Below are 25,605 nucleotides of genomic sequence, written 5' to 3'. Positions count from 1 at the left end.
GGGAAGAATGGGCAGAGAATTCCCAGAGGAGGGACTGGAGTTTGGCGAAGAGAGGAAGTGGAGGTTAAGAGGAGCGAAAAGGGAAGAGATGAAGTCAGCTTTGGACAGGACGGCGGTCCGGGCTGAACATACAGATCAGAGAGTTGAAGCAGAGGGGTGATGGTGGCTGAAAGGGGGGGATGAATGACATCTCCCAGGGAGAAAGGGGAAAAGACCTCAGGACAGAAACCCTAAACGCCAACTTTTCAGGTTTGGATAAGAGGAACTAAGGACTAGAGGAGTGAGAATGAAATGCCTTGGAGATAGAGGAGGAAAAGCAGAAGAGTATGGCTTTATGAAGAAAGTGGGCAATAGTGTCACCTAAGATAAAGACTTGAAAAGTTGTAGTGGATTTGGCCCAGGGTAAGTGTGGGTTTTCAATGGAGTGATGAAGGCAGAAAATAGCCTGAGGTTAGCTGAGGAGTGGAAACCTCAGGAGGTTAGCTGAGGAGGAGATCTTTAGATAGAAAGCAGTCAGCCCTTTGTGTGAAAGGAAGATCCACACAACCAAGACTTAAATGGGAGGAAAGACTGTCCTTCCCCACCCATCTTGTAACAGGAAGGAAGCAGGACAAGGGGTGGATAGGCTTTGTAGGCTCCGAGTTAGGAATCCAATAAAATTATCTTCTGGTGACTTCCATTTTCTCTACAAATATGAGGTGAAATGTTTGTCAAGATTGAGGATGTTTGGCAGGGGATGCAGTTGTAGGAGTTTTGAGTAGTTAAGTTATTCAGACAAGGAGAGAGAGTTAGAAGTCCAGGGAAGGAGAGAGAAGGAAGGTGAGGCAGTGTCGAGAGCCCAGCTGGGGGAGTGACTGTCCTACGCAAGTGGGAGGGCAGTTCAGTACAGCCCCCTCCTTTTGGGATGGTAATTTTCAAATATTTATTAAAGTGTTAAATATGAATACCCTTTAACCAAGCATTTCCACTTCGGAGGATCCACTTTAGAGACATACTTGCACATGTAACCAGAAGGATGTATAAGTATATACATTGTAACATTGTCACATAGTGAATGTGGTAAATAAGTGTAAATAAGGGAATGGGATATTATGTAGAACAATATATACCTGTGCCTTAAGACAAAAATGCAAATTGCCTAACAAAGTGTACTAACATCTAGCTACCTGGATTCATATTTGTATGCATATGTGTATATGTATATAAGTGTGTTTTTATATGTGTATATATATATGTAAGACAATAATATATGCATAGAATATATGGGAAACTATTAACAGCAAATGTTTTGGGGGATAGCTTTAGGGGAGAACTCTAATCTTTTACTCCATATACATCTGTAGGGTTTTAATTTTTTTATGATGAATTTCATTCATGTTTTACCTCTATACAATTATATTTGAAAATGTGTAGAAAGCTTGCTATTTATCTTCCCAGTTGCATGGTTTTCTCAAGCAGCACTCAGTAAATCAGACTTAAGTATACAAATAAGAGCTGATTTCATTCAGGATAGGAGTTTGCCACACATATATAATGGAAGGGCAGTGGGGAGGGAGCTAAGCTTTTGAGAGTGCCTAAAGTGATGGGCCTAGGACTCTAAGGACTGGGTGGGATATGAGAACAAGACATAATACTGATATGTGGGTAGAAAGTGGAAGTTTGTAAGAGGTGAATGAAAAAGGGTAGAGGGAGTATTTGAGTGAGGGAGCTGGAAAAGTAGGAGGTGGGGGCCACAAAGTGGAATGTGCACAATTATCTCTCAGAATAATCTTTTTTTTCTATTAAAATTTTCTCTTGGTTAGATATATTAACACATGACTTCATAGTATACAATTTCAAACTTTTATAAAGAAAATGAATTTTAGTTTCCATGTGGAGAACCTGAAAAATCTGTGGATCATCAATTTTTCCTTTTTGAAACCATTTTTGTACTATCATCAATGCAAGTATGCCTGGAGGGGTGAAACTATCCTCACACCCAGAGCTGGGGAGGAAGATGGAGTCTCTTCAAAGAACGTAGTACAGTCATCCCTCAGTATCCTCAACGGACTTCCCTGGCTCAGACGGTAAAAGCCTCTGCCTACAATGAGAGAGACCCGTGTTTGATCCCTGGGTCGGGAAGATCCCCTTGAGAAGGAAATGGCACCCCACTTCAGTACTCTTGCCTGGAAAATCCCATGGACTGTAGCCTGGTAGGCTACAGTCTGTGGGGTCACAAAGAGTCGGACACAACTGAGTGACTTCACTTCACTCAGTATCCTCAGCTTTGGTTCCAGGACCCCCATGGATACAAAAATCTGTGCACACTATCTACATAGAATCTACATCCATCTTACTGTATAAATCACCTCTAAATAAATCATCTCTAGATCACTTATAGAACCTAATCCAGTATAAATGCCATGTGAATAATTGCCTGCACTTAGAAAATTAAAGTTTTGCTTTTTGAAACAATGGAATTTTTCCCCAGTCATTTTGGACCCACATTTGATTGATGCCATGAATGAAGAACCTCCAGATACAGAGGGCTGACTGTATTTATGATTCAGTGTGGAGCCATTCTGAGTCATAGCTATGTCCAAGTTGGCCATGGAACAGGCAGCACAAGTGGACTTGAGTGGAGGATCAGGGAAGCTGTAACCTCTCCTCGCCTTCCTCTCCACTTGCCATAAAACTGCCCAGCTGCTGGAGGCACCCCTGGTTCCTCCTCTGGATGAGAGCACCTCTTCCACACCAGTCTACCACCCTGCTTTGCACCCAGAGAAAGGAAGCCCTTAGAAGTGCTCCCTACTGCCTAAGACAATATTATTCTGAGGAGTCCTTTACTCACCTCTGCTACCACATTACCAGCAGGTGCAAGAGAGCGTCACATACCCACCTTAACCTGGTTACCTGCTTTCTTTGTATCTATTCACCTGATCCAGCTTTCCATGCCTAGCACTCTTCTAGAACCCATCTTCTGCAAGTTTTGGAATACATCATCTTTCATCACAAATTTCCATGTAAATGTAACCTCTTCTGAACTGCACCTGCAGACGGTGATTGCAGCCATGAAATTAAAAGATGCTTACTCATGGGAAGGAAAGTTATGACCAACCTAGACAGCATAGTGAAAAGCAGAGATATTACTTTGCCAACAAAGGTCCGTCTAGTCAAGGCTATCGTTTTTCCAGTGGTCATGTATGGTTGTGAGAGTTGGACTGTGAAGAAAGCTGAGCACAGAAGAATTGATGCTTTTGAACTGTGGTGTTGGATAAGACTCTTGAGAGTCCCTTGGACTGCAAGGAGATCCAACCAGTCCGTTCTAAAGGAGATCAGTCCTGGGTGTTCTTTGGAAGGAATGATGCTGAAGCTGAAACTCCAATACTTTGGCCACCTCATGCGAAGAGTTGACTCATTGGAAAAGACCCCGATGCTGGGAGGGATTGGGGGCAGAAGAAGGGGACAACAGAGGATGAGATGGCTGGATGGCATCACCGACTCGACGGACGGACAGGAAGGCCTGGCATGCTGTGATTCATGGGGTCGCAAAGAGTTGGACACGACTGAGCGACTGAACTGAACTGAACTGAACTGAACTGAACTCCACCTACCTGTTCTGAATAAAACCTGGCTGTCTCCTTAGGATATCATTTCCCTGTCAACTTTTGAATAGAGGCTGATCTTTTTTCTTTTAATCCTGCTTGATTCACTGGGCTTACTTAATCAGTTGATTCATACTTTTCATCTGTTTTAGAGAATTCTTGATCATTTTCAAATTTTGCTTCTACCTAATTCTCTCTTCTCCTTCTGGGACTCCCGTCATAAATATGTTAGCTTTTTCTTTTTTCAAACTTGGTCCTATGCCTCTTTTGTTCTTTTCTGTTTTTTCCCCATCCTTTTTTTCCCTCTGTGCTTAAGTGTGGATAGTTTTCATTGATTGTCTTCAAGTTTACATGTTCTGTTTTATGCTGAGTCTAGTCTACTGTTAAGTACATTAAATGAGTTCTTAATTTCAGATAGTGTATTTTTCAGTTCTAGAATGTCCATTTGATTTTTTTTATACATTCCAATTAAAATCCTGCCTCTTTTCATCCTTTTTGTCTATCATTTCCTGTTTTATTCAACATGTTAATTATTATTAATTTAAAATCATTGTTAATATGAACAACTTTGAATTAAATTATTTATTAGAATTTAGTTATTAAAATAGGATAAATGTTCTTTATTCAAATTACCGGTGTGATTTCTGTCTCTTAACTGGATCCTGACTGATACAGAAGGCTTAACTGGAAGGCTACACAAGGGAACTTTCTGGGGAGTTGGAAAATGATGGAGATTTAAGTGTATCCATTGTCAGAATTATACAACTAGGATTTGTGCATTTGAATTCATGTAGATTTTACCTAAAATATTATAATAGAGAACAGGTGGAAAATTGGGAAACATATAATCTAGATGAAAATAATGTTATGTTGATTTAACCCAAAGAATCACACAAATCACAGAATGGTGACAACTGTTGAAACTGGGTGATGGGCACACAGGGGTTCATTGTTTACTTTATATATGTTTGAAATTTTCCATAATAAAATGTTAAAAGATAGTCATGGCTGCGTGTTTTCTATCTTAATGTATGTGCTAGGGATGGATGGAATGACAAGCTTGATCTGGCTATACAGTCATTTATTGTTTGTTTTCTGTATCAGTTATTCATTGCTATGTAACACAACCACAAAACTTCATGGCGTAGAAGAACATGAAGCATTTCGTTTGCTTAAAAATCTGGAATTCTTGCAAGGATTTGTAGGGAAGGCTTGTCCCTGCGCCATGTGATACCATCTAGGGTGGATCAGCAGAGTGTTAAAGATCCACTTTTAAGATGGTTCATTCACATACCTGGCAAGTTGGTGCTAGAGGTCGGCTGGAAGTTAGGTTAGGTCTGTGAACCAGGAGGCTAGTTCCTCCATGTGCCTCTCTATGGGCTGCTTGGACTTCCTCACAGTATGGAGACTCAGTTCTAAGAGCAAGGGTCCCCAGAGAGAACTAAGTAGAAGTTATATCATCATTTATGGCCTAGGCTTGGAAGTCAACATAACATTATTTTCACCTTGATTCAAGAGGAGGGAACATAGACCCCACCTCTTAATGGGAAGTGTATCAAAGTCACAATCCAAAAAGAGCTCATGGGATGGGAGATATTGTAATGGCCATTTTGGGAAATATAATCAGATACACCCAGCTTGTTCATACAAGAAGAATCTGGGATCAAGTTGGATCTCAAAGTATTATCTGAACAAACATGTAGTTTCCTATCATCCAGCAAGTGGATCTCAACCCTTCTGTAAATATTCCTTCTCCTTTTTTTCTACGTTCCTCAGGTGCAGATATATACCGGACATTAACAAGTTGCCTACATAGCATCTACTTCCCTCTTCCTAATGTTTCTTACATTCTTATTCCATAACTTCCCCACATAGCCTGAGTGCTTCAGGGAAGCTGATTATCTTATCTCTGAGGTTGGACCCTGATTGACTTATGGCAACTAGCACATTCAAGTTCCCCTGGTCATAATGTTTGTGACTATGGTGGTTGGTAGCAAGGATCATGGGGAAGGGCAAGATGTGATCTAAACCAGTTTAGATCAGGTTGCTGGTTGGAATGCTAGGACAGAGATATCGCATCTCTGGATGTTTGTGGGGAAGCATGTAGCCCTGGGAGCCATTGTCAATTCTCTTGTGTCCACATGGGAAGATGGTTTTAGGGTGAAGGAAGGTAGAGTGGGAAAATGGAAAGAAATCGGGTCTCTCATGACATCAGTAAGTCGCTGGATTAAATACGTTGGCCACCTGATGCGACGAGCCGACTCATTTGAAAAGACCCTAATGCTGGGAAAGATTGAGGGCAGGAGGAGAAGGGGACGACAGAGGATGAGATAGTTGGGTGACATCACCAACTCAATGGACATGGGTTTGGGTGGTCTACGGGAGCTGGTGATGGATAGGGAGGCCTGGTGTGCTGCGGTTCATGGGATTGCAGAGTCGGACACGACTGAGCGACTGACCTGAACAGCAGGATCTACCTTTAGAATTTCTAGTGTAGGACCCAATAAACTCCATGTCTAGCTGACATTTATAACTGAAGCCTAAAGTGTCTGAAGCAATGCAAGGGAACTACATTAATATTTTATTATGAGATTGCCCAGGTTTGACTCTCGGTTTTGCCAATTACTAATTGTGTAAGTCTGAGCAAGTTTCTAAATCTCTCCGACTCGGTTTTCTTTGTAGTAAGATTCCAGATGAATGAGAGATAGGCCGTCACTTTCTAGACTAGGAGAAAGCTATTGTGAAAGGGAAGAATGGGAAAAGAAAACCACAAAATGTGTCCTGAGGCAAATTAAGTTCAGGAAAGAATATATGGAGAAGGTGAGGCTCTGGAGATTGGGGAGTATTTTATAATATGAACTCTCACATACCCCTCAGAAAGCCTTTGTGGGCTTTTAGAGATTTGCACACCAGCTTAAAGACTGCTGGATTATATGTTCAATTCAAGTTAGTCAGGTTCCTTTTTCTTTTTTTAAACAACTGATTAGGATCTTTTTTTTTTCTTGGATGGAATGGCAAGAGTGGTCAGCTAAGAAGGGTACATTAGACCATTTGTCATCAGCAAACATTTGCTGGGCATGTATCCTGTACTGGTAGAAAATACCTCAACAGCTTCAACCACTTGCAACTATGACTCTGAAGCTGTCTCTAGCTCAAAGTTTCTCCTTAGTACTCTGTGCATTTATCAATTCCGGTGTCCTACAGACACATTAAAGAAGTAAAAAGAAATAGGTGACATTAGATTCTCTACACACCAATCTATCCAGAACATAATCATTTCAATATGGACTCACAGACTCACTATAAAATCATATTGTCTTCAAAACTGAGTGTGTACTTTATACTTGCAGCGCATCAGTTTGGACAAGCCACATCTGAAGTGCTCAATCCTCCAGTCACTCAGTTGTGTCTGACTTAATAGCAACATGAAATTAGTAGCTGCCACATTAGACAGTGCAAGTTGAAAACGTATTAACATATTTAATAAGCCAGAGAAAATTACCTCTGACCCAGAAATGATCATTGTGTCTCTGAGAAGGTTGTTGTTTTCACGGGCACCTAGTTTCTGGACCTATAGCAAGAGTCTGAGTAGCACAGGGAGGGTGAAGTGGCTGTCTAGCCAGGTTGGTCACCTGCAATGTGTCACAGATGGGACAGTTGTTCTCACATGCACCAACGCAAATATATACCTATTTTCAAATCTTCAGGAATCATAATGATTAGTGTTTATTGTGGAAATGAACAAAGTGATATGAACATTCTGTAGATTGGATGTTTCTCCCCAAAATTCATATGTTAAAACCCAATCTCCAGTGTGATGGTATTAGGAGGTGTGGCCTTTGGGAGCTGATCAGATCATGAGGGTGGAGCCCTCATGGATGGAGTATGAGTCCTTATAATGAAGACTCCAGAGAGTTCCACTGATCCTTCCAGCACATGAGGACACTGTCAGAAGATGGCCATCTATGGCGTGCTGCTCGCCAGACACAGAATCTCCCTGCACTTTGACCCTGGATTTCCCAGTCTCTAGAACTGTGAGAAATATGTTTCTGTTGCTTATTAGTCATCCAGTCTCTAGTGCTCTAAGATTCCAAATGGACTAAGACAGAGAAAAAGTCATGGACTAAATGTTGCCATGGCTTGTCTTAAACCACAAAAGCCTTTAAACTCTTAGCTGAGAAAGACTCCAGGCGAGACTTCTGGGGATATGAGTAGGGATTCAACAAGTGGTCCTGCTAGTTTTCTGAATTTTACCATCCCTTTGAGATTCTCTCTTTGGTTACTATTGTATCTTGCATCCCTGTCTAAATGAAGGACATATCAAACGTATAGAAAATCATGGCTGGCTAGTCTCTTAGTTGTCTTGGGCTGCTAAAATAAAATGGCATACACTGGGTGGCTTAAATAACAAAAAATTGTTTTCTCAGTTCGGAAGGCTGAAAGTCTATATCATGGTGCCAACATGGCTGAGTTCTGGTGATGGTTCCCCTCCTAGCTTGCAGATGGCTGCCTTCTCACCATGTCCTCACTGGGCAGAGAAAGAGCAAATTTCTCTGGTGTCTCTTTATATGAGGGTGCTAATCCCATTGTGAGGATCCTATCCTCATGACCTCATCTAAACCTTATTATCTCCCAAAGGCCCGGTCTCCAAATACCATTACATTGAGGATTGGAGTTTCAATATATGAATTTTTTGGTGACATGATTCAGTCTATAGCAGTTGGGAAATGTAAGAAAACTAACTCCACTGACAAAAATGAAATATAGATAAAACGAAGTCTTTTCCTTAAATCAACAAAACTAAAAATGTTCTGATTCTCAGAGTCGGCAAGGTGAAATGGACACTTCCACTGGCTACTAATGAAAGTATAAACTGATACTATCTTCTTAGAAAAGCAATTTTGAGAAATGTATGAAGAGCTTCAAAATACACATTTTGATTCTATATTCTATTTCTAGGGAAATAGAGTGAAGATATGTACATTATCATTTGCAGTGAAAATTAATATGTATATCATATAATTTTTAATAATGAGAAAAAGAAACAAATGTGCAATCATTTTGAAATTTTTTAACATTTATGGTATACTTTTTATGCAATAGATTATCAACCAATCTCAATACATGATGTCTTGAAGAATTTTTGGTGGCATGGAAAATGTTCACAATATAATAACTAGCCAGGAATTAAAAAAGGAGAGAGAAATAAATTATATATATTATGATCCTAATTTTAATTTTGTAAAAAATATATGTATTAAGGAAAGACTAAAATTAAAATTTTTATTAGAGGTTATTTCTGGTTGTCAGGATGATGGTTGATTTTTATTTTCTTTATTTTTTAATTTTCCAAATTACATCTAATATATACTATTTTTATAATCAGAAAGAGTTCCTATATTAAAACATAATGATGAAAACAGGCTTATGTGTAGGAAAATGTGCTTCCTTTCTTTTGCTTTCTCATACTATTAGCAAATGAATTTTATTGGTGGAGAATCAGAAAAACATACAGAGAAAGCATAGGAAGCATAAAAACACTAATTGCTGGGAAGTGCTGGCTTTTCATCCAAGAAGTCAGGAAGTCAGGAAGGCTGGCCAGGTCACAGGCCTTTGTCTGGTCTCCTTGGGATGAGAATCCTTTTCCTCTGGCCAGCTGGGGTTTCCTGGACACCCTCTTTCCTAGATGGGCTAGCCTCGGTTCCAGTTTACAATGGCACTTTCATAAAACCCTCTCACTCTGGTTTTCAGTTAGGCCTGTGTGTGGCTGATTGCACACTGATAGATTTCGAAAGGCTTTTTTTGTTGTTGTTGTTTTAGCAGAATTCTAGTTCTAAGAACTCCTGTAGGGTATGCTCTGGAGGTTAAAAAAGAGCTTTGCTTTTTCCGTTTATACCCATCCAGAAACATCCAAGAGCAACTCTGCTTTCATCCGGATTATATTTGGGGATTCTCATGAGGTTAGATTTTTTTAAAGATTTTTTTCTTTCTGATTTAAAAAATAAATTTGAAACCACTGTGATCAATCACGGGAAATAATCTCTTCCTTCGTAGTTCATATCTTCCGTGTTGCAGCAAGCTAGTGTTATCCCTTATAGACCATTAGCATCTAGCACAGCTTTCATGCAACCTAGATGTATTTGTTTATACAATAGAGACCTTTTTCAGACCTTGGAGCCAAATATTTTTTAACTTTAACCTTAGATTTGAAATAAATGAACTAAATGATCAAAGATTTGGGGATTTGGACAATAAAATATTTACTTTCTATATATTATTCTAAGATGTGGCAAAAGTATACTTTAGAAATTCAAAGCTTAAAAAAAACTGCATGCATGTCAACACTGAGAGCCTGCACCTCAATATAATTGTAGGGAAATGGAATATTGCCTTTTAATTCTTCACTCTCACTATATTCATCATTTCTTTCTCTCTGAGAACTCTGAAATACACATCCTACCACTGTTGAAACCTCCTTCCTTGGAGATATTTCTTTCAAAAGATATTTGTATTTTAAAAAGCTATCACCAAGCCAGGATTCCATGCAATGAAGCCCTGTTGGTAGACTATCAAAACTATTTAGAAGTCTGTTTCTCCCTCAGTTTTCTACAACTAGGCAGAAGTCAGCACCCTGTCTACAAACAAGGCCTGCCCCATAAGGACCAAAGACAGGCCAGATATTAAGGGTATAGTGTCTACAAAACTATTAAGCAGCTACGTACAGACACTATATCTGAGAGTGAAAAAGTGTTAGCTCAGATTTTTGGTTTAACATGTAAGAAAGATTAAAGGAATTTGCAAAACTAGATCTGCCCAGCAGAGGGCATGTTTAAGTTACAAATCATGGTTTTTATGCAACATTTTCCATTTTTAGAAACAAATACTTTAAAAAAAATTTTATGCAGTTTTTATAGTTTGTGTTTCTTTCATGATTAAGTTACCAACCTGTATTTTAAAAATACAGTATTTATTTCTAAATCACATAGATTCTACCATCAGAATTGTTTTTTAGACTAATTGCTGCAAATATTTGCCACAGTTGTAAGAATCAGGATTACCAAATTTGTGAGCAAGAGACTACAGGCTTATGCAGAAGAGAAGGAACTGGTCACGCTAACTCATCTTGCTAGACCTTGGAGCTAGAAGTTTGTGGTTTCTCCTGGGGGCAGTTGTGCTTGCTGAGCCCAGCCCACCAATTCATAGATGCAGTTCAGAGACAAACCCATGGGACACTTAACCAAAAAGCATATGACTTACTAGTTCTCTAGTAACAATTCACCTTCTCAACTAGGGATTACCTGGCTGGTAACCACCTCCCCGCTGGGCCACGCACAATCCTGCTGGGCCTGGGATCCAGTGTCTTGCTCTCACCTTATACAGACTGTGTCTCCTCACCTGTCCAGTCTGCCTTAAAACTCCTCAAGTTCTGACCTTGAAGGGCATCTTCCTGTCCCTGGGGTCCCTCCTTAATGGTTAAAGCCTGTTGGTCCCTTTCAATAATCTTCAGTATGTTTTTAGTTATAGGGTATCTAAAATAAAAATTTGGCACCCTCTACATAAATGTCCACAAGACACAGAACTCCCTTAACTTTCACACTTTTAACTTAGTAACATCCACAGAAACACATGCCAACACCATCTCTACGACAGATGGGGATGGTGAGCATTTCTGAGATGTTACTTTGGACTTGTTTTGGAGGTTAGAGGGAAGGGAAGTAGAAGGGACTTTGAACAGGGTTTAGGAATTTAGGCCTGCTGCTGCTGCTAAGTCACTTCAGTCCTGTCCAACTCTGTGCGACCCCATAGACAGCAGCCCACCAGGCTCCCCCATCCCTGGGATTCTCCAGGCAAGAACACTGGAGTGGGTTGCCATTGCCTTCTCCGAGGAACTTAGGCCAGTTCCTAAATAAAGGCATTTCTGTATGTGATGCTGACATTGCAATTTTAAAAGCAATCTCATCTGAAAAAAAGAAAGAAAAAAAAAGCAACAAGGTGTAAACTATATGTTGATTATGATCTATTTGAAAGAAGAATGTGTTTTGGCATTTGCATATGACTAAAAATTTGGGGGATAGATAATGTGAAAAAAAATCCTCAAGTTCAGGAGGAAGATACGCAACACAATTTTGTTTCAGTGCATGGTATGGGCAGGGGAGGAGTCCTGGGTTTGTAGTTTAAAAATACGCTGGCTCTGTGAATCACTTGGCCCTTCTTTGCCTCATTTGTTTAATCCAGAAGTGAGAATATACCCGCTAAAAGTCGAGGTCATCCCTAGAGGGATTTTAGAAACACACTGAACTGTGACTCTCTACCATATGGCCATCTGTGACTTTGGCCACATGAATGATCTTGCATGGGTTTGATCATGAATAACCTAATGGGTGTAGAGGAGGAACCAGTCCTGGGTCCCAGTATGGAATTCTGGTGTCTTCACAGAGTGACTCTGACTTCATCTCTCACATTTATCTTCCATTCTAGCCAAACTGGTCTGTGCTCCTGAGGCTCTGCTCTTGCCAAGAGAGGACCCTTACCCTTTCCTTACCACTTGAAAGTTTCTCCAACTTCTGAGTGTCCCACAAGCATTTGGCAGTCATTTTCTTCTCTGCCTTCAAGAAGAAATTATTTTCTGTATTGCTATTTAGGCCCTTAGCATTTTTTTTTTTACTATGTTTATCTGGGTATCTAAAAAGATAAATAAGATTTGTTCTCTCAAGTGTCTTACATCTACCCGTAGTTCTAATAGACAGTTACTATCTTTCTGTTTAAATTATTGTTCTATAAATTTCTCTCTTCTGACCATTTCCCACCAAATGCATTGGTCTTAATTTCTGCTAGTAGGCTTGGTATAAAGTCAGTCTCTCTTCCTCTGTCATTACACTGGCCTTTGAATGGTATGAGGGAATGTTTTTAAATTTCTTTTCTCTTTGTCCAATCTTTTTTCTCTAATGGAATGATAATTAGCAGTGAAATGGTTTAAAAATGATGATGGCTTACTATCATTATTATCTATTGAGTACTTATTTTGTGCTATGAAACAAGTTGAAGTTCTTTACATACATGAATTCATTTAATTATCAGGATAGCCCTATAACATATATACTTTTATTATCCCATGTATAGTTAAGGAAACAGCAGAACAGGAGTTAAACCCAGTGGACTCCATTCATTGCATTATCTTGCTTCTTAAAAGATGGGTAGTAGTGTAAAGGAGTAGAAACAATTGTCCTGGATAAACTCCCATTTGTCCTCAGTACCCAGACATTTTTCAGAATATCTGAGAAATATTCTGGACTGAGATTAGGGAAGCAGAGCCAAAAGAAAGTGGAGTGTTGCACAATTGCTTTGTGATTTTATAAACCTGAAGAATACAACTAAATCATGGTGTTTTTTTGTCCTTGACCATGTAAGTTTTTACTAAGAAGACTAGCAAAAACAAAGCCCTACTCATTGTTTTTCAGAATCAAACATTCATCTTGCAGGCATGTTTGCATATTTTGTCTCTGCTTATAAAAACCAAGTTAATGGTTTTACAGTTTTTATTTTCACTGAGCAGAAAAAAAATCTGTTGATTCACTAACAGATAAGCATAAGAAATATGCTTTCTTATTTATATGGAGCTATGCACTATTCACACATTAATATGTGGAATCTCAGATTTTTATTTTGCCTAATGGGAAACTATAAACAATGAGACTGCTTATGTAAAAAGTGAACACTTGAAGCATACTAGTTCTACATGACTTTATTAGCAGTCCAGAGACTTACCCTTTCAACTTCATTTGATTTCTGCAGGATAACTTTCCAGGAAAAGTAGTTTTCTGATCTGTGGAGCTTGGAAATATAAAGAAGTAAGCAACTTCTCATATTTATTAATCAGATGCCAGTTTCCTTAATAATTTATCTTAAAGGTGATCTCCAGTAAGGCACTAGTGTGATAAGAATCAGCTGGGGAGATCATCAAAATGCAGGTTCCTATGTCTCATCCTCTGAGACCAGGTCACTTCCCAGGTTATGCTGATGCAGATGTCCTCTGGGTACCAGACCAGGATGAAGGGGAGGATGTGGATCAGGGAGTGGAGGAGGTCAGTACTCTATTGATCAAGGCACAGAAGTGCTAGAATGCAGATGGGCTTTTCATCAGGGCTATTTAGGGAGCTGGCTGAATTCTTGTTATTGTTGTAGTTTAGTTGCTAAGTCATGTCTGATTCTTTTGCAACCTCATGGACTGTAGCCTGCCAGGCTCTGAAGTCTAGCCTCCAGGTAACAACTTCAATTAGAAGGCTATTCAAATCCAGCTTGCCATCTTTGGTGAAAACACTGATCTCCTCTGTCACAATATTCTTTAGGTTTGAGGGAGAAGAAAATTAGTCTGCAGATGGCTGAGTGCTCACTGTAAGCACCTGGGGTGGGGCTAGGTCAGGAGGCAGAGGTGGGGAGGGAGAGACATGGAGGGCTTACCACAGTCCTAAAGGCTAGGTTCCCAACTTGCAGGCTGCACACTAAGAGAGGGACATGGAATTACTGAAGGGGGAAAATGTGTTGTGCGGGTTCTATCAAGAGAGATGATCCTCTTCTTATTTGAAGGAATACTGTGAGAACAGCTGAGGATCTAATTCAGGACCCCAGGCTTGCATCTGTTGACTTGGCCCGTGGAGGTGGGAAGAACTGTGCATGACTGGAAGGTGGAATTATTTTGTTCATAAGAGAAAAGAGCAGGAACAAATCCAGCAAGAGTAGGTCTTATGTGGAATAAGGGCCAAAGAGAGTGCCTCCATCACTACACACACACACAGACACACACACACACAGACATACATACACACCCAGAAGACCCACCAGTGAACCAAGAGGCAAAGAGAAATGTCTAAGGATTCCAGGTGGTTTCTGTGAGATGGGTGCTGCAAATCCTTTTCCTCTGTCTCAAATGGAGATATATTCAATATATGTCTCACCAATACTTTAATAAGAAGTTTCTTCTTTTGGGAGGAACTCATAGAAGAAAATAAGATGGCAGCAGCTTTCTGAAGTTCCATATATGTGCCTTAAGGATTATCTTAGATATAATCCAATAAGTCATTTGTTTATCAAGTATATGAACTGTGCTACAGTTTTTCAAATATAACCCTGAAAATGTTGTGAATGATAAAATTTGAGAGCATTTTTAAAAGAATTTTTGGGTTCACGGTAAATTTTGATTTTGATGTTGGATTTTCTCAGTCATTTTCATGGCTGACTTTAAAAAGAAGTTCTTCATAGCCAAGACATGGAAGGAGCCCAAATGTCCACCAACAGATAAATGGATAAGGAAGATGCAGTATATACAACCAATGGAAAGCTGCTGCTGCTGCTAAGTCGCTTCAGTTGTGTCTGACTCTGCGCGACCCCATAGACAACAGCCCACCAGGCTCCCCCGTCCCTGGGATTCTCCAGGCAAGAACACTGGGGTGGGTTGCCATTGCCTTCTCCGAATGAAGTGAAGTTGCTCAGTCATGTCTGACTCTTTGCGACCCCATGGACTCTAGACTACCAGGCTCCTCGGCATGGGATTTTCCAGGCAAAAATACTGGAGTGGGTTGCCCATTTCCTTTTCCAGGGGATCTTTCTGACCCAGGGATTGAACCCGGGTCTCCCGCATTGTAGGCAGACGCTTTACTGTCTGAGCTACCAGGAAAGCCCAAGTGGAAAGTTACTTGGTCATAAAAAAGAATGAAATAATGCCATTTGCAGCAACATGGATGGATCTGGATATTATCATACTAAGTGAAGTAAACCAGAAAGAGAAATACAAATGCCAAATGATATCACTTATATGAAATCTAAAATATGATACAAATGAACTTATTTACAAAATAGAAACAGACTCACAGTCATAGAAAACAGTTACCAGAGGAAAAAGGAAAAGTTCAGTTCAGTTCAGTTCAGTCACTCAGTCGTGTCTGACTCTTTGCGACCCCATGAATCGCAGCATGCCAGGCCTCCCTGTTCATCACCATCTCCCGGAGCTCACTCAGACTCACGTCCATCAAGTCCATGATGCCATCCAGCTATCTCATCCTGGGTCGTCCCCTTCTCCTCCTGCCCCCAATCCCTCCCAGCATCAGAGTCTTTTCCAATGAGTCAACTCTTCGCACGAGGTGGCCAAAGTACTGGAGCTTCAGCTTTAGCATCATTCCTTCCAAAGAAATCCCAGGGTTGATCTCCTTCAGAATGGACTGGTTGGATCTCCTTGCAGTCCAAGGGACTCTCAAGAGTCTTCTCCAACACCACAGTTCAAGAGCATCAATTCTTCAGCACTCAGTCTTCTTCACAGTCCAACTCTCACATCCATACATGACCACAGGAAAAACCATAGCCTTGACTAGACGGACCTTAGTCGGGAAAGTAATGTCTCTGCTTTTGAATATACTATCTAGGTTGGTCATAGCTTTTCTCCCAAGGAGTAAGCATCTTACAGTTTCATGGCTGCAGTCACCATCTGCAGTGATTTTGGAGCCCAAAAAAATAAAGTCTGACACTGTTTCTACTGTTTCCCCAACTATTTCCCATGAAGTGAAGGGACTGGATGCCATGATCTTCGTTTTCTGAATGTTGAGCTTTAAGCCAACTTTTTCACTCTCCTCTTTCACTTTCATGAAGAGGAGAGAGACAAATTAGGAGTTTGGGAATATCAGATACAAACTACTATATATAATATAGATAAAGAACAAGGTCCTAATGTATAGCACATGGAATTATATTCAATATCCTATAATAAACCATAATGAAAAATTATACATATATATGGACATATGCATGTGTGATTGCGAAGTCACTTCGGTCGTGTCTAACGCTATGCGACTCTATAGACTGTAGACTGTCAGGCTCTTCTGTCCATGGGATTCTCCAGATGAAAATACTGGAGTGGGTTTCCATGCCCTCCTCCAGGAGACCTTCCCCACCCAGGAACTGAGCTCATGATGTCTCCTGCATCTGCTGCATTGCAGGTGGTTTCTTTACCACTGAGCAACTGGGAAGCCCATATGTGTGTGTGTGTGTGTGTCTGTCTGTCTGCCTGCAACATGGGAGACCTGGGTTCAGTCTGTGGGTTGGGAAGATCCCCTGGAGGAGGGCATGGCAACCCACTCCAGTATTCTTGCCCGGAGAATCCCCATGGACAGAGGAGCCTGGTGGGCTACAGTCCATGAGGTTACAAAGAGTCGGACACGACTGAGCAACTAAGCACAGCACAGCATATGTATGTGTGTGTGTATAAATATATATATATATATATATATATATATAGCATTTTGCTGTACACCATAAACTAATATAACATTGTAAATCAACTATACATCAATAAAAAAGGGTTCCTCATATTTAAAATGGGTAGAAACCATTGATCTATGGTAATCACAACTGTGTCTTCAATTGGACTGTAAAGTACTTCTCAAGTAATGGAAAATTCTGTGCAATGACTCTGTTGCCATTTACAATGGCTTTTTTTAAAGAGTAAAGGTAAACTGCATTTTGTTCTGGTCACTTGGTAGCACTGAATAAATATAGAGGGCGTATCCATAAGGCACATTTACTTAAAAAACTGTCAGGTTATTTGACTTTGTAATTGACTGAACAGAAAGTCTATCTGTTGCTTAGGAAGAACTTGCAGATCCAGACACACTGATTCTACTTTATTTCCCCAGGCTCTGTTATGTGGTCTACTGGTTACATGTCCTGAGGATCCTCTGAGGTATTTAGAGGAAATGATCATTGGAATAATGGAAAATGGTCTTGAAACTCTACTCTGGTGAGTAGTATTTTGATTAATGGTAGGGAGATATTTTATTTAGAAGATAAAACACTCATTGTATAGTATCCAAAAAGGTCTTACTAATGAATGTTTCCAATCTTAAGATTATTAAAGAATCTTTGCATGGGCTTTTAAATCCCCTAAACTTCAATAGTAACAATTTCTCCACTGGTTCCTAACTCAGAAACATACCACACTGTTATCAAGAACATGTGCTCACAGGGCAGTTTATTTCAACTTGAGGATGAGGACAGAGGCATGCCTTCTTGGGGAGCTCAGCAGAATTGTGAGGGGGAGTAATTTGAAAACGTTCTCCAGGAGATTCTGACATGTTTAGCCCAAGGGGAAGTGTTTTTCCTTCCCTTCCCCTCCACCGTTTAAAATCACAGATTTAATTATGGAACTAACAATTATGAAATGAAATGATTTTTTACTACATCTTATGATTTTTTTAAAGGGATATGTGCATTGATCCATTAATGAAACCAAAAATTCGGAGACTGTCTGAAACTTACCTGGAACAACTTTTTGGACTGGATGATCAGCTGGTAAGTATTATTAACCAAACATTCTACGCTATAAGTCTTAAGTTTGGATGGAAACTCTTAAATAGATTTTAGATTTCATGAGAGGCATGAGATCAAATTGTTTTTGAAACTGAGGACACTCAGGAAAGTGAAGGAACATTTCATACATATATACAAACACACACACAAAGCAACACTCATAGTAACCTCCCCAGACTTCTAAGAAGCATTTGGATAGGCAGTTATTATTCATCTTTCTGATAAAATCTTCCCATTAAATTTCCCCCTTTTTCCTTCTGCCCGTCTCTTGCATCTTTACAATGGTTAAAAAAAAAAATAGCGTTATGGAAAGCTTTAAAGGAGGGTAGTTCCTTTCCATTCTAATCTACTTCCTTTGTATTCCATTCTCCTCCATTTTCTTTGCTGTCTGTCCAGGAATTATGCTACAAAGATATGGCTGAAACATTAATAAGAACCTAACTTAAAAGCCAGACCAACTTAATGAGAGGAACAACCAGCTCCAACAGTTGGTTTTGATCCTGTAAAGAGGGCAAGGAAGTACTGCAGGATATGGAGACTTTTAGAACAAAGATTGTGTAACTGAGAGAAGCTAAAATAACAAAAGGCATGTAGAGAGAGAAACAGCAACACGAATTAGATGTGTGATATCTCTAGATCCCTCACCAGTGTCTCGGTGAGGGTAGGCAGGGCTGGCTGCTGGTGAGGCCAGGCATTGAAAAGCGGAATCAAAGTCATGGTCACAGTGAGTGCTGAGAGCCGGGAACGAACTGAAGAGTCATTTAGAAGGATGGGTGGAGGGGCCTCCCTGTTGGCTCAGTGGTAAAGAATCCACCCACCAACACAAGAGACTCAAGTTTGATCCCTGATCCAGGAAGATCCCACATGCCTCAGAGTGACTCAGCCCACTGGCCACAGCTACTGAGCCTGTGCTCTAGAGCTGGGGAACCACAACTATTGAGCCCACAGGCTGCAACTGTTGAAGCTCAGTGCCCTCGAGCCTGTGCCCCGCAACAAAAGAAACCACTGCAGTAAGAAGCCTGTGCAATGCAGAGTAGCCCCTGCTCGCTGCAACTAGAGGAAAGCCCGAGCAGCAACAAAGACCCAGCACAGCCAGAAATAAAGTGTTAGTCGCTCAGTCGTGTCCGACTCTTTGCATCATGGACTGTAGCCTGCGAAGCTCCTCTGTCCATGGAATTCTCCAGGCAAGAATACTGGAGTGGGTTGCCATTCCCTTCTCTAGAGGATCTTCCCCACCCAGGGATCGAACCCGTGTCTCTTGCATCTCCTACACTGCGGGTGTATTCTTTACCACTGAGCCACCAGGGCAAACAAATAAATTGAAAAACTTGTTTTTTAAAAAAAAGAAGAAGAAGAAGAGTAACATTGGATCCTAAGCAGTGTCTGCAACAGAGAGATAGAAATAGAGGGGTGGGATATTTCTGTCAAGCCTGGGATGATTCTGAGGCACCAGTACACTGGGAAGAACCACTTGTTTGATCATAGATGATCTGCATCATGATATGTGAGTCTCAATGACTTTATCAAGCACAGAATTTTGATCCACTACAGAGGACAGACATCTGCAAAGTGTGTTCTTGGAGGTGTTTTGGGGCAACCTCAGGAGCTGGAGAGGGAAGATCCAGGGGATGACATTCTTGGCGCTCTCCTCCTCACCCCTTATCCTCTAGAACAGTCCTGCATTGAGAATAACGTCACATGAAAAAAGCTTGAGAAACCAATGCTCTAAGATGCTAAAATTATTATAAACCACTGATCTAGAAGGGTAAACATTGTCAATATTTTGAAACTGACCTCATAAAACACAATCAGATTGTGTCCAATGTCTAGCTAGAAGCCTATAGAGAATCTTTAAAAGTTTGCACAGAAATTCTAAGAGATACTGTAGCTACTTCAAATCTTAAGTTTCACTTGAAAAGAAATTTTCAGAGCTATTTCATGACATTAAAAGTACAAAATATTGGCACAGATCCAGATTTAGAATGGGATATGAAAATTCACCAAGGCATAGAAAGAATGCCCACTTCATAAGTCAGAAAAAATAGAAACTAGGTATAACTTTGCAAACTGTAAATCTGTGTTGTTCAGTTGCTAAGTCGTGTCTGACTCTTTGCAACCCCGTGGACTGTAGCATACCAGGCTCCCTTGTACTTCACTATCTCCTGGAGTTTGCTCAGATTTATGTCCCTTGAGTTGGTGATACTATCTAACTGTCTCATCCTCCACCACCCTCTTCTTTTGCCTTCAATCTTTCCCAGCATCAGGGTCTTTTCCAAAGAATTGACTCTTCACAACAAGTGGCCAAAGTATTGGAGCTTCAGCTTCAGCATCAGTCCTTCCAATGAATATTCCAGGTTGATTTCCTTTAGGAATAACCGGTTTGATCTCCTTGCAGCCCAAGGGACTCTCAAGAGTCTTCTCCAGTCCCACAATTCACAAGCCTCAATTCTTTGGCACTCAGCCTTCTTTATGGTCCAACTTGCACATCCATACATGACTACTGGAAAAAACAGAGCTTTGACTACACAGACCTTTGTTGGTAAACTGATGTCTCTGCTTTTTAACACATTGTCTCGGTTTGTTGTAGGTTTCTTTCCAAGGAGCAAGCGTCTTTTAATTTCATGGCTGTAGTCGCCATATGCAATGATTGCTTCCCTGGTGGCTCAGTGGTAAAGAATCTGCCTGCAATGCAAAAGGCACATACAGGAGACTGAAGTTTGATCCCTGGGTCGGGAAGAGCCCCTGGAGAAGGAAATGGCAACCCACTCCAGTATTCTTGCCTGAAAATTCCATGGCCAGAGAAGCCTGGCAGGCTACAGTCCATGAGGTCACAAAAGAGTCAGCCACAACTGAACAACTAAACAATCCCAAGGCATTTTAAATTATAGCACACCAAATAAACAGTTGTGTTCCCCCTTCATTTTTCTTTCCTATAGTTATAACTGCTAGTCAGAGAGATTTTAAGGTTCTGATAAAAATGTTTTATAGATCACAAACAATTGCAATTTTTCTCGTTCATAATTAAGAGTGCTTTGCATGGTTTTAGCATTTTTTTATGGTGCAGTCATTATCATGGCTTCACACTACGCAGTCCTGCACAGCAAGGACAGCCTGTTTACATGCCCATTTTAATAATAAGCATTTGCTTGCTATTCTTTGCCAAGAGAAGAATGAATACAAGAAACCATAAGCCAAACAATTATAAAAAGACAGAGAAATTGTTCTCATAACAGTAGATAGACAGTTTAACTGTGTGTTCCAAGATGAAAGAATTGTCTATTGTTAAGAAGGAAAAATAGCTTCACAGACTTGATTCTCATTTCTTGGGAAATGAAATCTCTAGATGAAATCTCGAGAAGAAAAGGCATTTATAGCATTAAAACATTTTTATTATAGAAAAAACTTACACATAATTCAAAAGTGAGAATATATAATAATCCCCCTCATTCAGCTTAAACAATAATCAATATTTTGCCAATTTTCTTAATTATTCTCCTCTCCACCTTTGGTTGGGAGTATTAGAAAGTAAATCCCTGGAGTTGTATTACTTTTACTGGTAAATACTTCGCTGCGCATCTTTAACAAGAAACGGCATTTTTAGAGAATATTGTACTCAGTCACTCAGTCATGTCCAACCCAATGGACTGGAGCCCACTGCACTCTTCCGTCCTTGGGATTTCACAGGCAAGAATACCAGAGAGGGCTGCCATTGCCTACTCCAGGGGATGGGACACCACTGAGCAACAGAACCGCAACCACGACAGCTCAAGGGGATCTTCTCTGGGATGGAATCCGCGCCTCCCGCACTGGCACGCAGATTCCTCCCCACTGCACCACCTGGAAAGCCCTGATAGAGGACACAGCACAGTGCAAACGTCCACGAGACGTATGAAATGAGCAGTAGCTCCTGAATGTCATCTAGTACTGACTGCATTCAGATATATGTATAGACTCCATATTCAGTGCATATTTGGGTTTCCCAAATTGCCTCAAAAATGCCTTTTTACATATGGCTCTGTTAAGTTGAAATCCATACAGGGTCCACATATTCTACTTGGTTGTTGCATATTAATATCTAATATCTCTAGTAATCTGCAATAGTTCTTTCTTCTTTTTTCCCCATGCCACTAATTTATTGAAGAAAACAGATCATCTATCATGTAAAAGGTCCCACATTCTCATTTCCTCTGATTCTTTTCATCTGTTCTGTTTCTTGTATTTCCTGCAAGTCTGAAGGTAGATCTACAATCTTGATATTCAGGTTTGTTTTTCCTCTTGTTCTCTGGTGACAAGAATACTGCAGAGTGGATGTTGGGTTCCTTCTAGCGCATTGTATCAGGAGGCACCCATGGTCTGCTTGACCCACTTTTAATGAATCTGGATTCCTACAGACATTAACTAACTGGTTATAAGTTTCATCCTACAATACCTATATAATGGTTTCAAAATAACTATACAAGAGGACCACTAACCATAGAACTATGGAAAGCAGTTAAAGAAAATTACTCAGTTCTTTTTGCCTTTAAGATGTATATATCCTACCTGGTATTTTCATTAAAATAATACTTTTTTGTTATTTAAAATAATAATTGTTTATGTTGATGGTCATCTTTTCTTTCTTTGCTATAATTATGCTTTTTTAATTATTTCTAACATTACACCATGGCAAAGTCAAAGCAATAAAATGAGGAGTATTCAGAGAAGTACTGCTTCCTTTCCAGCCTCTTTATCTACTTATTCCATCCCTTTCTCTGCTGCTGCTGCTGCTGCTGCTGCTAAGTCGCTTCAGTCCTGTCTGACTCTGTGCGACCCCAGAGATGGCCGCCCACCAGGCTCTCCTGTCCCTGGGATTCTCCAGGCAAGAACACTGGAGTGGGTTGCCATTTCCTTCTCCAATGCATGAAAGTGAAAAGTGAAAGTGAAGTCGCTCAGTTGTGTCCGACTCTTTGCGACCCCATGGACTACAGCCCACTAGGCTCCTCCATCCATGGGATTTTCCAGGCGAGAGTACTGGAGTGGGGTACTCCATTGCCTTCTCCTCCCTTTCTCTAGGTAACCAATTTTAGTAGCTTTTAGTGTATCTCCCCATTGTTATTTTTGAAAAAAATGTGAGCAAATACACTGTATCCTCCTTCCCTTTTACTTCTTACACTGAAGTATCAGACTGCATATAGCCTTCTATTCTTGCTGGCAGAGAGAGCACTTTGTTACCAAACTTTAAATGAAAGATACAGACTTAAAAAAAATTCTTACTGATACAACAAACAAAGCTAAACTATGAAAAGGAAATTTGGGGTTTTAGTACTTTGGGAGAAGCAGACAGACCTTGTTCCCCAAACAAGATAACCATATCCTATAACCTTGCTGGTTTACAAAAGTATTCATTTTCTTGTGAGAGTGGGTAGATTACTATTTCCTGAGCAGGCATGAAGATAAGTGTCTCTGTTATCTGGAAGGAATGAAAATTTAAAAAGTATAAAAATAATGAAGATATGCAGATATGCATATGAAGATATGGAGATATCTTTAATGGCAGAAAGTGAAAAGGAACTAAAGAGAGCCTGTTGATAAGGGTGAAAGAGGAGAGTGAAAAAGCTGGCTTAAAACTCAACATTCAAAAAACAAAGATCATGGCATCCGGTCCTATCACTTCATGGTAAATAGATAAGAAAACTATGGAAACTGTGTCAGATTTCATTTTCTTGGGCTCCAAAATCAATGCAGACAGTAACCGCAGCGACAAAATTAAAAGATGTTTGCTCCTTAGAATAATAGCTATGACAAACATAGACAGTGTATTAAAAAGCAGAGACATCACTTTGCCAACAAAGGTCCTCATACTCAAAGCTATGGTTTTTTCAGTAGTCATGTATGGATGTGAGAGTTGGATCATAAAGAAGGCTGAACATCAAAGAATTGATTCTTTCAAACTGTAGTTCTGGAGAAGACTCTTGAGAGTCCTTTGGACTACAGGGAGATCAAACCAGTCACTCCTAAAATAAATCCACCTGAATATTCATTGGAAGTGCTGGTGCTGAAGCTCCGATACTTTGGGCACCTGACGTGAACAACTAACTCATTGTAAAAGACCCTGATGCTAGGAAAGATTGAGGGCAAGAGAAGGGGGCGACAGAGGACGAGGTGGTTGGATGGCATCACTGACTCAATGGACATGACTTTGAGCAAACTCAGGGAGATGGTGAAGGACAGGGAAGCCAGGCATGCTGCAGTCCATGGGGTCGAAAAGAGTAGGACATGACTTAGCAATGAACAACAACAACAAATGAAGATACGCAACTAGATTCATACTGTTTACTTTAGGATAACTCTAAGTGTAAAGTTAAGTAATAGTAGCTAATGATATGGCATAATGTATGTTTTTCTGCATTTGAGAGTTCTAAAGAACATCTTTGTAAGGTTTTAATCTCATTTAAGTTGTTTCAAGGAGTTTCAGTTCAGTTCAGTCGCTCAGTCGTGTCCGACTCTTTGCAACCCCATGAACGGGAGCACACCAGGCCTCCCTGTCCATCACCAACTCCCAGAGTCTTCCCAAACCTATGCCCATTGAGTCGGTGATGCCATTCAAGGAGTTTACCTAATAAAATTTGCAATAGACATTTACATGTTTAACAAAAATGGATTTTTCCAAGTGGTACTGAATTGAAGTGAAGTGAAGTCGCTCAGTTGTGTCCGACTCTTTGCGACCCCATGGACTGTAGCCTACCAGGCTCCTCCCTCCATTGGATTCTCCAGGCAAGAGTACTATAGCTCTAAAATACAAAGAGTAGTCACTGTTTCCCTCCATGTACAAAAGCCCCTTGAGCATTAAATAGTCTTTAATAATATTGAGGTCAAAAAATAAAACTACTCATCATGAGAAATCTAACATTTTATGTCATGCCATGATACCTATGTTAGACCATGCTCACTTCTTCATTAAAGGCATAGTTTCTTTTTTTTTTTTTTACTATTATTGTTTTTTCTATTAACTTTTATAGCCTATGAAAAATAAATATTTTAGAACTGGGAGGGATTTAAATTAATTCACTCCACCCTGTCTTGGTTTGTTCAGGATGCTATAATGAAGATATCATAGACAGGGTGATTATAAACAAGAGAAATTTATTTCTAACAGTTCTGGAGGCTGGGAAGTCCAAGATCAAGGTGCTGGTAGATTTGATGTCTTGAGAGCCTGCTTCCTGGTTGATATATTGCCATCTTCTTGTTATAATCTTACATGGCAGAAGGGGAGACTGAACTCTCTGGGGTCTCTTCTCTAAAGACACACTTCTTATTCATGAGAACGCCACCCTTATGACCTAATCATCTCCAAAAAGCCCCACCTCTAAATACCATCCATTACACTGGGGATTAGGTTTCAGCATATGAATTCTGGAGAACATAAACACTCAATCATGTGAAATGCCCGGCTGGATGAATCCCAGCCTGGAATCAAGATTGCAGGGAGAAATATCAACAACCCAGATATTCAGATGATACCACTCTAATGACAGAAAGTGAAGAGAACTAAAGAACCTCTTGATAAGGGTGAAAGAGAAGAGTCCATATAGTCAAAGCTATGGTTTTTCCAGTAGTCATGCTGACGTGAGAGTTGGACCATAAAGAAAGCTGAGCAATGAAGAATTGATGCTTTTGAACTGTGGTGCTG

At 40.2% G+C, this 25,605-nt stretch overlaps 1 protein-coding gene across 1 annotated transcript in view; it reads left to right on the top strand.

The window, feature by feature from the left end:
- Positions 1-25,605, top strand: part of FBXL13 (F-box and leucine rich repeat protein 13) — a 211,693-nt gene that overhangs the window by 108 nt on the left and 185,980 nt on the right. The window contains exons 2-3 of the mRNA XM_052638386.1: positions 17,264-17,367; positions 17,828-17,918. Coding sequence (XP_052494346.1) covers positions 17,264-17,367; positions 17,828-17,918 — 195 coding nt within the window. The remainder of the gene's footprint in view (positions 1-17,263; positions 17,368-17,827; positions 17,919-25,605) is intronic.

Source organism: Budorcas taxicolor, chromosome 4 (genome assembly GCF_023091745.1).
Source record: "Budorcas taxicolor isolate Tak-1 chromosome 4, Takin1.1, whole genome shotgun sequence".
Taxonomy (NCBI): domain Eukaryota; kingdom Metazoa; phylum Chordata; class Mammalia; order Artiodactyla; family Bovidae; genus Budorcas; species Budorcas taxicolor.
Note: the sequence above shows the minus strand (reverse complement) of the source record. Positions and strands in the feature narration are given on the sequence as shown.